The sequence below is a fragment of the Lynx rufus genome, unplaced genomic scaffold (genome assembly GCF_022079265.1).
Source record: "Lynx rufus isolate CCGP_SWC_20201006 ecotype Redwood Valley unplaced genomic scaffold, mLynRuf1.p SCAF_8, whole genome shotgun sequence".
Lineage (NCBI taxonomy): Eukaryota > Metazoa > Chordata > Mammalia > Carnivora > Felidae > Lynx > Lynx rufus.
In genome coordinates, this window is record NW_025814896.1 from 29,951,430 (window position 1) to 29,965,192 (window position 13,763).

General features: G+C 51.0%; 1 protein-coding gene across 3 annotated transcripts; it reads left to right on the top strand.

The window, feature by feature from the left end:
- Nucleotides 1-1,395: 1,395 nt before the first annotated feature.
- ITPA (inosine triphosphatase) lies at nt 1,396-11,606 on the top strand. 3 transcript variants are annotated; one of them, XM_047067633.1, is made up of 8 exons: nt 1,397-1,705; nt 4,121-4,178; nt 4,271-4,335; nt 4,941-5,014; nt 5,827-5,858; nt 6,491-6,606; nt 9,909-9,985; nt 11,124-11,606. In XM_047067633.1, the coding sequence occupies exons 1-8, from the start codon at nt 1,640-1,642 to the stop codon at nt 11,263-11,265; spliced, it is 630 nt and encodes a 209-aa protein (XP_046923589.1). In that variant the 5' UTR covers nt 1,397-1,639; the 3' UTR covers nt 11,266-11,606. The 3 variants fall into 3 exon arrangements, with proteins under 3 accessions (XP_046923590.1, XP_046923589.1, XP_046923591.1); XM_047067634.1 differs by lacking the exon at nt 4,121-4,178 and having other exon boundaries at nt 1,396-1,705; XM_047067635.1 differs by lacking the exons at nt 1,397-1,705; nt 4,271-4,335 and having other exon boundaries at nt 4,068-4,178.
- Nucleotides 11,607-13,763: the final 2,157 nt, after the last annotated feature.

The following is a 13,763-nucleotide window of genomic DNA, read 5'->3' on the forward strand; positions in this document are numbered from 1 at the left end:
TATTTGGAAAAAACAAGGTTGCTCTATTATGCAGATAAATTCCTTCATAAAGGGAGGGGAGTCTCTGTTAATTAATACTTCTCTTCCTGTTGCAGGCTCTCCTTTCCAATGTAAATTTAGGCAGTTGGTGGGGGGGCGGGGAGATAGCGTTTCCTGCATCGATTGCGTTTTCATTACTTTTAACTCGGAATAATCTTTGTGCCACAGTGGCACATTTTGGGGCATCTCATCCTGTACCCCTTCACTGTTTTCGGGATGCAAAGAACTGGCTGAGGCAGTGGGCATGGAGAAGGCGTGATGGATCTGAGAGGCTGTAGGGATGAGGGAATGAGGGAGTCAAAACACGGAGGTCTCAAGCCTGGGAGACAGGTGAAAAGACCAGGTTTGTTTTAGGCTATGCCAAATTTAAATTCAAAGGCAAGTAGCGGGATCTAAAAAAATGAAAACAGGGGCGCCTGGGTGGCTCAGTCAGTTGACCCTCAACTTCAGCTCAGGTCATGATCTCAGGGTAAGTTCAAGCCCCACATCCGACTCGCTGCTGTCAGTGCAAAGCCCACTTGGGATCCTCCGTCTCCCTCTCTTTCTCTGCCCTTCCCCCGCTGACGCTCTCTCAAAAATAAATATTTAAAACAAACAAACAAACAAACAAACTCATAGTTAACGAGAACAGACTGGTAGTTGGGTGACTGGAGAATGGGTGAAGGGGGTTGACAGGTACAAACTTCCAGTTGTAACATAAATAATCCTGGAGATGTACAGCATGGTAGCACGTTGACTACGTCCTGCATATTTTAAAGTTAGTGAGAGTCAATCTAAAAAGTTCTCATCACAGGAAAAAATACATAAGGTGATCGATGTTAACCAGACTTACGGAGGTGAACGCTTTCAAGTGTATACAAAGATCAAGCCATTAGTTGTACACCTGAAACTGATACAGTATTACATGTTAATTATACCTTAATTGAAAACAAGTTTTGTTTTTGTTTTTGTTTTTAACCCATGGTCAGACTTGACGGGAAAGGAGAGACGGGAGTGGGGCTGAAGATGAGGTCAGGATAAAGACCCAGGTTTGCAGCCCTTGCCCAGAAGGAAACAGCTCTCAGAGGCAGATTTGGAGGCGCCCTCGGAGAACGCGAACTGCCCAGAGCACAAGACTGTAGCTCATTACCGTGAAGGTTCTTAGCCTCCCTCGGTGGCCCCTTCCCTCTCCCCTTCCCAGAGTGGGAAGAAAGCAGGGTAGGGGGCGGTGGTTGCAGTGGTCTCTCCTGGTCCTCGAAAAGAGCGCCCCTTGGCGGGAGGGCCTGGTCTCGACCGCCAGTCTCTGGAAGACCTCGCAATTGCGGCGCAGACGGGCCGCGCCATTTTCCCCCCTTCTGGCGCCCGGCGCCCCAGGCTGCTCAACCAGATAAGAGGTGCTCTGCTCCCGGAACCTGAGCAAGGAAGCCGGGCCCCCAGCGCGGACTTCTCGCCCCAAAGGCAGCTAGGCTGCAGCTCACAGAGGACGCGCTTCCCGGGAGGCTAAAGCTGCCTTGTCTGGGACGCTAAGCCGGAAGCCGTGCCGCCCGCTTCCGCGCGCCAGCCGGAAGTGCCTGCCACCCGAGGCAAAGGGGCTTCCTGTGGGTCATGCGTGCGGTTCGGCATGGCGGCCCCCTTAGCCGGGAAGAAGATCGTGTTTGTCACCGGGAACGCCAAGAAGCTGGAGGAGGTGCCGGGAGGGCGCGGGAGGCCGACCAGTAGGCGGCTGGGGGGTAGCGTGTGGCAGGGCCCGCTGAGGATAGGGCGGAGAGAAGCGGTCTCCAGGTGGAGGGGGCACGGAGAGGCGGACCCGGGCGTGTGGAACGGGCTGGGCCTCGTGGAGTGAAACAGCCTTGTGTGCGGAGTGGGGCGGCCGGTGGTCGGCCTTGATAGAATGAAGGCGTTGACAGATCCGGGCTTGTGAGCTCGGGGTTGCGGGAGCCAAAGGAATGCCGGGTCCATAGTACCTGTCCCAGTGGTCACCTATTAAGCTAGACCCCAAACCGTGCCTCTTGACACCCCTCGAGCTGATCCAGGCCGCCCTGCGGACCCAGGAGTGCCAGACAACGCGTGGGGCAGGCATCCAAATTGAGCCGCCCACGCCCCACCACGGTTCAGAAATGTGGTCCTCAGCCTCTCCAAGCCTGTCTCCTTCTCTGTGAAATGGGGATGATTTGAGAGGTCTGTTTCACAAACCAGTTGGGTGGAAGAGTGAGAGAGGCAATGGATCCAGAGTTCCTGCCTCTGGGAATTTGTGGCTAGCTGTGAGGATTCTGCGGGTGGACGGATAGCCTTTGGCAGCAAGTAATAGGGACACCAGAAGTTTATATAAACCACCAGGTGACTTTTCCTAGTAATACAATGTTACAATGTGATGTCTCACAAGACTTGAGCCTCTCAAGGGCCTATCTAGTCCTTGTAGTTCTCTCTGGATGCTCATCCCTTTCCTGCTGGTGTTTTTCTGCTTCCTTCCCTCCTGCTGGAGGGGGCAGTGAGGCTTCTGCCATACATTAGCTCTGATTAGCTTTGCTTTGGTCAAGGGTTTGCCCCTGCTCAGTCAGCCATGGCCAAGGAGGTGAGTCATGGTGCAAAATCGGTGACATCCGCTAGATATGTCTGAGGCAGACCAGTGGGATGCAGTCGTTAGGGGCCCCTTCATTTGTCTGCAGTATAGAGAATGATAGCACTTCTGTACCAGTACAGGGTGTCCTACTCAGGAGCCAGAGCCCTGTGCTAACGAAAAGTTTGGGATCTTGAGGCCAGACCAGTCAAACAGACAAGTAGTGACATGCTGAACAGAGCACCATCACAAAGGAAATTCTGTCGAACAGTTCTCAAAATATAAATATTTGTAGGGGCGCCTGGGTGGCGCAGTTGGTTAAGTGTCTAACTTTTGAGCTTGGCTCAGGTCATGATCTCACAGTTCGAGTTCGAGCCCTGCATCAGGCTGTGTGCTGATGGCATGGAACCTGCTTGGGATTCTGTCTCTCCCTCTCTCTGCCGCTCCCCAGCTTGTGCGCTCTCTCTCTCAAAACAAATAAATAAACTTAAAAAAAAAAAAAAAAAGGAAAGAAAGTTCAAAATATAAATGTTTGTGATCTAGTTAACATATACTTTATTAACGCATTAAAGGATTCAATCTAGCAGTGTGTAATTACCATACTTTTATTTTATTCATTTATTATTTTTTTAATGTTTATTTATTTTTGAGATAGAGAGTGACAGAGCACGAACGGGGGGGTGGGAGGGTAGAGAGAAGGAGACACAGAATCCAAAGCAGGCTCCAGGCTCTAAGCTGTCAGCACAGAGCCCAACTCGGGGCTCAAACTCACTTAATCGTGAGATCATGACCTGCACTGAAGTTGGAGGCTTAACCAATCGAGCCACCCAGGCGCCCCTGTTACCCTAATTTTAAAAGAGTATTGTAAATATTGTGAGATTCTGCTATAGCTATAATGGAATATGACAACATGTGTGATTTTATTTTTTATTTTTAGAGAGAGAGTGAGCAGAAGAGAGGGCAGAGGGAGAGAATCCTAAGCAGGCTTCGCACTTACTATGGAGCCTGATGCAGGGCTCAATCCCACAACCCTGGGATCATGACCTGAGCTGAAACGGATGCTCAACCCCACATGTGTGATTTTAATAGATTTAAAGGTCACAGGAACTGCTGATGCTGTTTTGGTTTTCTATATTCACAATTGGAAAAGATGCTAAATTTCAGCTAGGGAGTAGTGAAAATAAAAAGGTATTTTTTCCCATCCAGGTTTACAGGCTTCTTGAATTCTGGGTAACCCCTGATCGAGAACTGGAATAGGAGGCTAGGTAGAGTTGCAGGGAGTGGTGAGAAGGGGAGAAGGTATTCCGGGTAGCTGGTTAACATGAACAGAGAGACCTGAAGTAGGAGGGGTAGGAGGCTGAGCAGATGGGGAAGCTGACCTGCTGGAGTGGGGCCCTGAAGTCTGGAGTGAGGCTCATGGGCCTAATTTGGTAAGCCTGAGGGGACTGGCCCGAGAATTACCTGAAGAGAAAAGTGGACGACAGCTTGTGTAGTATGGGGAAATTGTTAACAAATGGTGATAAATGTTCTTTCATTTTGGAACAGGTCATTCAGATTCTGGGAGATAAGTTTCCGTGCACTTTGGTGGCACAGAAAATTGACCGTATGTCTCTGTTTTGTTTTATTTTTGAAAACTCGTTCCATTTCTCTGTCTCCCTGTGACCTGACTCTCTGTGTGTCTGTTTCTCCAATAAGTGCCAGAGTACCAGGGAGAGCCTGATGAGATTTCCATACAGAAGTGTCAGGAGGCAGCTCGCCAGGTGCTTGTTCCTCGCGTGTCCCATACTTGTTCCTCTTGTCCTGGGGGCTCCTGGGGGCTGTGCCTGCTGGGCTCAGGCAGAGAATAATAGGGTGGGCACAGTTGGTCAAAACTTCAAGGACCTGCCCAGGCCAGCTAGAGTGGGGCCAATTAATGTTTCTTTCTTCTCAACATTGACTGCATAGTATCTCCCAGACCACCACACACACACACACACACACACACACACTTCTCTCTCTGATTTTCAGATACATACATTCCAGTCCCTACATTGTCCCCATACACATCTATCTACCACTGCACTCACACATCTCTGTGGAATTGAGAAAGAGCACTTTATGAAGAGCCTGAGTGTGAATCTCAGCTTTCAGCTCTCCTGTTGCTGTGCCTGGAATAAGCTTTACAACCTGCCAAGTTTTTGGTGTTCCTATCTCTAAAGTGAAGATAAGAGATTACCCAAGGGCTGTTTCCTGTAGCTGTTTCCTGCTGCTACAGATCACAACTAGCTGTGTGTCTGGCCCCAGCCAGGGTGGCCTAGGAATTCAGGCTAGGGACAGGGCCCACTCCTGATCACAGGTCTCAGGGCTCCATTTCCATGTGCTGCAGGTGCAGGGGCCCGTACTGGTGGAGGACACCTGTCTGTGCTTCAACGCCCTTGGGGGCCTCCCTGGCCCCTACATGTGAGTGCTCCCCTTGCAGGCGCCTGGCCACAAAACCACCTGAACTTTGAAATGATTGGTTACCTAATACTGTGGGTCATTCACTGTCTTGGTGTCAGCACCAATATTTCACATTGTCCCGAGAAGGGATTAGGGATGGGGGAGAGGCATGCCTTTCTTTCTTTTGTAAAGTGTGAGAATGTGATTGTGTAAGTGGAGATGGGCAAGAGGAACCCACCTGCTGGAGAGGTACATTCGTGGCAGATCGATTTCAGGAAAAAGGAAATAAGGAAGTTGAGATCTGAAAATGGATTTCCTTAAAACTATCCAGCGCCCCGGACACCCTCAGATGGTCCTTGTGTATCTCTAGGATACAAATACCCCGATTTGAATACCCTTGGCCGGGGTTGGAGGACATACGCACAGAAGTGCTTTTGCTGGGTTTTGGATCTGTATATGTTGAGCTTTTGGATCGCCAGTATGTCTGCCAGGGCAGCTGCACCTTACGTATATTGCACCATACCCTCACCAGCGCTTATTAGGGCTTCAGTGTTTTGCAGTGTGGGGGATGTGAAGTGTTAGCCACATTTGGTTTTAGTTTGCGTTTTTCTAATTACCAGTGAGGTTGAGGTCTTCATAGGTTTATTGATCTGTGCGTTGCCTGTATGCCTCCATCCTTTTTCCTATTACTTCTCTTCATTTTGAATGACGGCATTTTCTGTCCTGTCATATGGCCGTCCCAGGGCTCTACTCCCTGGGGAGTGCAGCCCAGAGAAGATGGTAGGAAGCTCCAGCTGCTCCTGTTGTCTGATTCACCTTCGTTTCTCTTGCAGAAAGTGGTTTCTGGAGAAGTTAAAGCCTGAAGGTATTAATCTCCTTTATTATCTCTTCTTTTATCTATTGGGAATTGAGAATCTGGAGGTGGTCCAGTGGAGGAATCCCAACTAGTAATCAGGAATCTCAGGTTCTAGCCCCCACCATGGAGCCTGTGTTCATCTGTTTCACTATCTGTAAGAGCAGCTGCCACTCTCCCTACACACACCCAGCTCCAGGGAGCTCTGAGAAGATGGGAGTGGGAGTGGGAGTGGGGGTGCTGTGAGTTTTGGAGACAAAGGCGCTGCAGTTTATTCTGGCTGAGAGGGCTGGCCCTATTGACTGCTGGCCTGTCCTTGCCTTAGCGAGGGCCTGGGCTGGGGGCTGGGGGACTGGCCGCCCCTTGCATACCCTGTCACGTTGTGGGCCAAAATGTCCCCTCCTTAGGTGCTTTAAAAACACTTTATATTATGGAGCATTTCAAACATATACAGTAGTAGAATAGAATAATGAGCTCCATGTGCCCGTCACCCAATTTCCAGGGTTATAAGCACGGAACCTATCTGACGACATGTATAAGCTCTCCAAATTTGGTGGCTCCCCCATCCAGGGACTCAGGGATGGGGAGTAAGGCTGGGAGCTGAGCTGCACAGCCATCACTGTATCCCCCCCCCCCCCCCCCAGGTCTCCACCAGCTCCTGGCTGGGTTTGAGGACAAGTCAGCCTATGCGCTCTGCACATTTGCACTCAGCACCGGGGACCCCAGCGAGCCAGTGCGCCTGTTCAGGGGCCGGACCTCGGTGCGTACGAATAATAGTTCCCCCATATGCCGCCAGAGGGTGCTGTGGCTTGAGCCGATGGCCCAGGGTCTAATGCAGGAGGGTGGTGGGAAGGGCCCTCCTGGCCAGTTAGTTCCCAGAGCTTTGCCCAGGCATGCCCCTGGGCATGACAACCAGAAGTGCTGTCAATCCCCAAATCTATTTGACCTCTGAGGTTTCTGGGATACACAGTGGCTCATGGCTGTTGAGGCCTGGTATACCTAGAGCTCTGCACTGTGTGCCCTTCTAGGAAGCAGATACGGAACTGAAGGTGACAACTCCCAGAGCTACATGGACAACCCCAGTTGCTTCCAGCTCAAGTCTTTTTATCTAACTGCTGAGGCTATATATTCCCTTGAGCATCTCGCAGCCTTTCCAACTTTTCATGTTCCTGTGCAATCTTCTTCCCCTAGCTCATTCCTTCCTTGGCTGCCCTCGAACACACCCATGCCTGCCTAGCACACCCTTGGGTTCAGAAACACACCCCTGTGCTTCTCACAGGATCCAGACCACCTTCTGGGCTGGCCTGCTCCCCTGACAGTGCGGCTGTTCCATCCTTGTGTCGGGAGGATGCATTCTGGCACATCACTCCTCTGCCAGTACCTTCTCATGATAAAATCCAGGGTCTCCTGTGGCCCGCAGAGCCATACCCCAGAGGCTCCTCTGGGGGTTGCCCACAGACATCTCATCATGCCCTGCTGGTTACATTTTTTTTTTTTTTTTTTAATTTTAGAGAGAGTGTGTGCAGGGGAGAAGGGGCAGAGGGAGAGAGAGAATGTGTGCCCTGTTGTACAACAGATCTCTAGAACTTTTTCATCCTGCAAAATTGAAACTATACCCATTGAGCAAAAACTCCCCTTTTCCCCTCCCCACTAAACCCTGGCAACTGGTATTCCACTTTTGTTTCTAAGAGTTTGGCAACTTCAGGCCCCTCCTATAAGTGGAATCCTACATACAGTATTTGTCTTTTTTGTGGCTGGCTCATTTCTTAGTATAATGTCCGTCATGGATCATTTGTGTTGTAGCATGTGACAGAATTCCTCCTTTTTGTTGAGGCTGAATAATATCCATTGTATGTATATTCACATTTCTTTTGTCCATTTATCCATCGATGGGCGTTTCAATTGCGTCCACATTCGGCTATTGTGAATAATGCTGCTATGAACATGGGTGTGCAGATACCTCTTGAGATCTTGTGTTCAGTTCTTTTGGCTGAACAGAGCCAGGATTGCTGGATCATAATTGCTGGGAAAAATTAGTCGTAGTTGTCTTCTACTTTTACAGAAATGTTCTCTAGAAAATCAGAAGTATGAATGACTGCAGGCCCTGCTGATGGGGCTTGCTCCCTGGGGTCCCCGTTCCCTATTTCCTGTTGTCTCCGCAGCTCTGGCTGCTTCACGCACTTTGTTGCTGGCCAGCCTCTGCTTTCGCTCAGGTGGCTTTGTTTCTTCTGGTTTTGGTCTCACTTGAGCTTTCTAAACCCAATCACGTTGTCTTTTCTGCAACGCCCGTGCCAAGCCCTTCCCCATCTTGGGTCCTGACACCGGCTGTGTCTACCACCTGGAGTGTTCTTGCCCAGCACTGTATGTGGCTAAAGTGTCTCCTCATGGAGTTCCTCATCTAGGTTACTCCATGCTGTTGTTCTTGAGCCCAGCTTCCTGTCTGTTCCCTCAAAGGCACTTTGCATTTGGTAATCGTTAATCTGTTGACTGGTGGAAAGCCTGTTTTGCGTAAGAGACCCATTCTATGAGGGTAAGGCTGGGCCTGCTATTACCCCAGTGCTGAGAACACTACCTGCCCCACCGTTCGTGGTGTGGGTGAGGTTCAGAGTGGTCAGCTGTGGGCCTTGGTCACATAGCTCCCCACTGGCGGTAGCAGAATTTGCCTTTGGTCTGAACAGTTTGGCAGTTATGGCTACTGGCTCATCCTCATCCTCTACCGCTTCCCTTGTATTTATTTTTTTTTTAAGTTTATTTACTTTGAGAGAGAGAGAAAGACCGAGAGAGCAAGTAGAGGAGGAGGAGAGGGAGAGGGAGAGGGAGGATCTGAAGCTGTAAGCACAGAGCCTTACGCAAGGCTCAAACTCCTGAACTGTGAAATCACAACTCCAGCAGAAACCTAGATGGATGCTTCACTGACTGAGTCACGCAGGCACCCCTTCCCTTGTATTTTTAAGATTATTATTATTGTTATTATTTTTAAGTTTTTAAATTTATTTTGAGAGAGACAGAGCACGAGCAGGGAAGGGGCAGAAAGAGAGGGAGAGAATCTCCAACAGGCTTCACGCTTTCAGTGTAGAGCCCAGTGCGGGGCTCGAGCTCACAAACCGTGAGATTGTGATCTGAGCCGAAATCAAGAATCCGAAATCAAGAGCTTAACTGACTGAGCCACCCAGGAGCCCCTTATTATTTTTTAACTTCTATGGCAACATGACAGCTCATGATGCTGAGTTAAATTGTTCTTTGTTAACATTATTCTGTTGGAATTTGCCTATTACAGCCAGTATTTACTGAACTCATTTGTGGACACTGTGCTAAGTGATTTCTGTTTCTTCATTTAATTATTAGGGCCTGCTTTGTATTTTGAGAAATGCAGCAATTTATTTCACTTAGCATAATAAAAATGAGTGCCTGGGTGGCTCAGTTGGTCAAGCATCCAATTCCTGATTTCAGCTTAGGTCATGATTTCACTATTGTGAGATCGAGCCCCACGTCAAGGGACAGTGCAGAGCCTGCTTGGGATTCTCTCTCTCCCTCTCTCTACCTCTCCCCTGCTCGTGCTCTCTCTCTCTCTCTCTCTCTCTCTATCACTAAAAATAAAACATTTGTTTAAAAAAATTGAGTAGCAGGCAGAGGGCTTCTTTGCATAGTTTGGCACCTTATAACTTCTATTAAGAGAAAATGTTTTCTGTCAGTTTTTCCAAGCTGACTTTCTTCTTTATTGAGGTCACAGTTTGTGAAAGCTAGGGAGGGCAGGTGGCCCCAGGGGTATCAGTGTATCTGTGGGCTCAAGTTTGTCATTCTTCCGTGTGTCTGTGTGTGTGTGTGTGTGTGTGTGTGTGTGTGAGAGAGAGAGAGAGAGAGAGAGAGAGAGAAGGGAGAGCTGCCCCACTGCATATTATTTGTGTATTCAGCAAACATTTGCAGGTACCATGGACCCCTTGAAACCATATCTTTTGAGTAAATGGGGCTTAACCAAACTGAACTCACACTGGCTACTACCCTTCTCCTAGTGCATCTCCTCTATGGCCAGTGACATACCTGTCCCTCCCTTTCGTCTGGCAGGGCCGGATTGTGGTGCCCCGAGGCTGCCGGGACTTCGGCTGGGATCCTTGTTTTCAGCCTGATGGATACGAGCAGACGTAAGGAGCTCCATTTTCTCCCAGGGATGTGGGGTCAGGATAGCCACAGTCTGGGTTGGGTCAGCGCCCCGCCTCAGTGCAGGCACGCAGGCTCGGGCGGGGCCAGGCCACGGGCTGCCGTTCCAGCTGAAGGCAGCTCCGCTGGGGTGGACTCAAGGAATCCGAGTGGGCCAGTCTCCAGCGTAGGGGCAGCCGGGCAGAGCTGGGAGTCCTGGGCGCCCGGGCTCCAGCTCGCCATGGAGCAGCTGCCGGACTGCAGTGCTTTCCCCTTTCCGCCCTGACAGTTCTGTGGGATGATTCGACTTCCCTATCTGGTTTGGAAAAGCGTTAATATTTATAGCCTCTGGTGGGCACCGCATGAAACCCCCACGGTGCCAAGCGTTCTCAGTGTGTCACGGAAACCCACCCCCTTTATTTACACTGGACATGTTGGCCATTATTGGAGTCAAGTGTTCCAGGCTAGAGGGGCCCTTAGGGATTGTGGCCTGGGCCTCACAATAGCCAAACAGGGCTGAGGACAACATGAAGCCCCACCGTCCCAAGAATGCAAGGGACAGAAATGCTCTATGTCGCTCTGTTCAATCCAACACGTGGTTAGGGTGGCTGAGTTACTGAAATTATTTTTATTCCATTGTGGTAGATTTCAATTCAAATGGCCGCTTGTGGCTAGTGGCCACATAGCGGACAGCACAGCTCTAAAGTACCCAAGCGGGGTGTGGGATTCTCACCTCACTAGAGTCCTGATGTGGAGGAGTGGCCACTGGCTGGCTGTCCCGTGCCACCCCCGCAGTACATGAGAGGAGACTGTCGTATTTGCTCTGTCAGGCCCCACTGCTTCCTGTCAACAGATGACAAAGCTGATCAAATATGCAGCTTATCCCCCAGTCCCTGGCTTCCCTTAATGACTTTTGGACAGTAGAGCAAATCTAACATCTTTCCGCACTCATTAATATGGGTTTCCAGCTACAGGGGAATTTAAAACTCTCTCCAGTTTTTTAAAAAATTAACCCTGGCTGTCAGGAGCTGGTGGCCCCGCCACCCTTTCCTGGTGACTCTTTGAGCTTGGGGCTCCGAGGCAGGTGAGGGATGCACACCCCCTGAATCCGGGCTCCTCTAAACTGCTGCTGTTGCCCCTTAGGTACGCAGAGATGCCCAAAGCTGAGAAGAACACCATCTCCCATCGCTTCCGGGCCCTGCTTGAGCTGCAGAAATACTTTGGCAGCCTGAGTCCTCCGGTAGCCGGTGACAGTCACCCTGGCGGGGTATCTGGGGAAAGCTAGCCCGAAACCTCCCCCATCAGGCACCCCTCCAAGTACTTCTTCAGGGTTCCCACTTGCTAGGGGTGTTGAGACCACCTCACCAGCCCTGCTTGGAGGAGCAGCTGGCTCTGCTTGGAGAAACTTTGGGCAGGGACACCATTTTCTTGCCCTCGGGGATTCAGTGGTCCCTCCTGCAGCCCCTGGCTTAGGATCCTAAAAGGACCTTGGATGTTATCCTGGCCACATCAGGATGGAGGTTTCGGGAAGAACCACACAAATAGCCCTAGATGTGTAAAAAATGCAACAAGTAAGAGTACTGGAAGACACTTGTCTCCAAAATAAACGATACATCCATTTTGAAACCTGCCCTGGGCAGTTGTCTGTCTCCTGAGTCCCTTTTGGCAGGAGCAGGAAACCTCTCAGGTTGGGGGTGATGGTGGGACAAGGGCGGCAGCTGAGGGTGCTGGAGTAGCGCATCTTTCCTTTCGTTCTTGACGTCTCTGATCACAAGCTGATCTTTCCTTGGCCAGATCCACACCGCCCACCCACCCATTGTGGGATGCCACCACCCAGCTGGCCTCCATGGTGTTTGCTGGGTTGGGGGCAGGCAATGCAGAATGTTGAGTGCTGTTGCAGTATTTCACTATGGCATTAGAGCAGCCAGAGTGTTAGTTTATGATTATAACGCCAAGTTCATTTGTATGGCAGGGGAACAGGGTGGAATCTTGATCCCAGTGGGATGACATGACATGGTTCAGCCTGGGGCCTCCAAGCTTTTCGGGAAGCTTGTCTCAGCTGCCCCAGGTCCTCGCTGTGACCCAGTGAAGCCATTTTCTGGATGGGACTTTAAGGGGCCTGGGGTGGCTCCCTTTCCTTCCCTGCAGGTTTCTCGGATAAGGAGGAGGTGCCCACCCTGAGGATATTCAGAAAAGCCTGTTGTGTGCAGTGGGGGAGGGGAGAACATAATGCTGGGAGTCCCTCCCGGGCGTATTTCTGTGCTCACAGGCAGCTCTGGAGAATGTCACTTCCAGTCACTGTTCCTCAGTCCTGGCAGCATGGCCCAGGGCCTGAGTTTAAATGTTTCCTCCCTGAAACTGCATCATTGTGTGTGGGTGAGGACAGAACAGCATTCCTTTGCTCCCCACTTGCCTGTGAGGCTCAGCTGGCTTATCTCCCCAGGAAGTGCCAGGGCCAGACCCAGCCTTCTCTAGTTGTCTCCTTGGTAGTGAGTGACGTCTGACTGGGCTCAGGCATGGGGTACTGGGGACCTGTCTGCTCCTGGCCTGGTGATTCTGGATAAGGCCCTACCTGCAGGGGACATCTAGGCCCCTGGGGAGGGGACCCCAAAGGATCATGAGCCACATGGATGGAGTGGGGACCTGGGGCTTAGGGCAGGGCAGCCCTCTGTGCTTGCTACTCAACTCTTAAAGTGATGTCCTGGGTCCACAGGACGCTGTCCCCCTTTGTTAACCTTGAGCTACCCATCCCCGCACACAGCGCCGTGAGTGTTCGGACCCACGCCACCTGCCCAGGAGCAGTCGCGCAGTTGGAAGACGGGTCTTGATTGTGCCCGGTCCCCATTCCTCCAGTCAGCGAGCCAGGGGATACACCTCTCCCGCTCTGCCATCCATCCAGCCAGGGCAGGGTCATTGTTGCCAGTTACAAGTGGAAGATACCATCTCACTGTCGGGTTGCATTTCTCAGGTACCCAAGGGCATTCTCGCCGCCTGTTACCATTTGGGTGCCCCCCACCGCAGGTTTTCCTCTTTTTTTTTTTTTTGTTTTATTTTTTTTTTTTTAACGTTTATTTTTGAGACAGAGACAGAGCATGAACGGGGGAGGGTCAGAGAGAGAGGACACAGAATCGGAAACAGGCTCCAGGCTCCGAGCGGTCAGCACAGAGCCCAACGCGGGGCTCGAACTCACGGACCGTGAGATCATGACCTGAGCCGAAGTCGGCCGCTCAACCAACTGAGCCACCCAGGCGCCCCAGGTTTTCCTCTTTTCTATTGGGGGTTGGGAGTCATGGTCCTTTTTTGTTGGTTTGCAGAAATTCTTAGCATATCTAGTTATTAGAGGTAGCAGATGTCTCCCTTGGTCTGTGGTGTATTTGTCAAGCCAAAGTCCTGTAAGGTGTGTGATGGGGTCTGTGAGCCAGGTGCTCTACCACTGCCGGTGCCCCCGATATGGCCAGAGTCTCAGATCTGTATTCCCTGCTCCCGCCACGGACTCTGGCCAACCACCAAATGACCAGACCAGAAACACGGCACCTTCTCCCCTCCGGCAAACCAATCCCTGCATCCTGCCATTTGGATTCTTCCCACTTCAGTTCATCCCCACTCTCAGGGCCCTGGTGCAAAGTGCAGCCCCTGCCCCCCCCCCGCCCCGTACCCCTACCTCCCGACGTATAAAATCTGTACCCACTCAATAGAGGGGACACGTTGCAACTGCAGCTCTGACGTACGTGCACCTGTTTTTCAATCTGTTGGGCTGCTCTGCAGCTGCCTCTGGGAACCCAG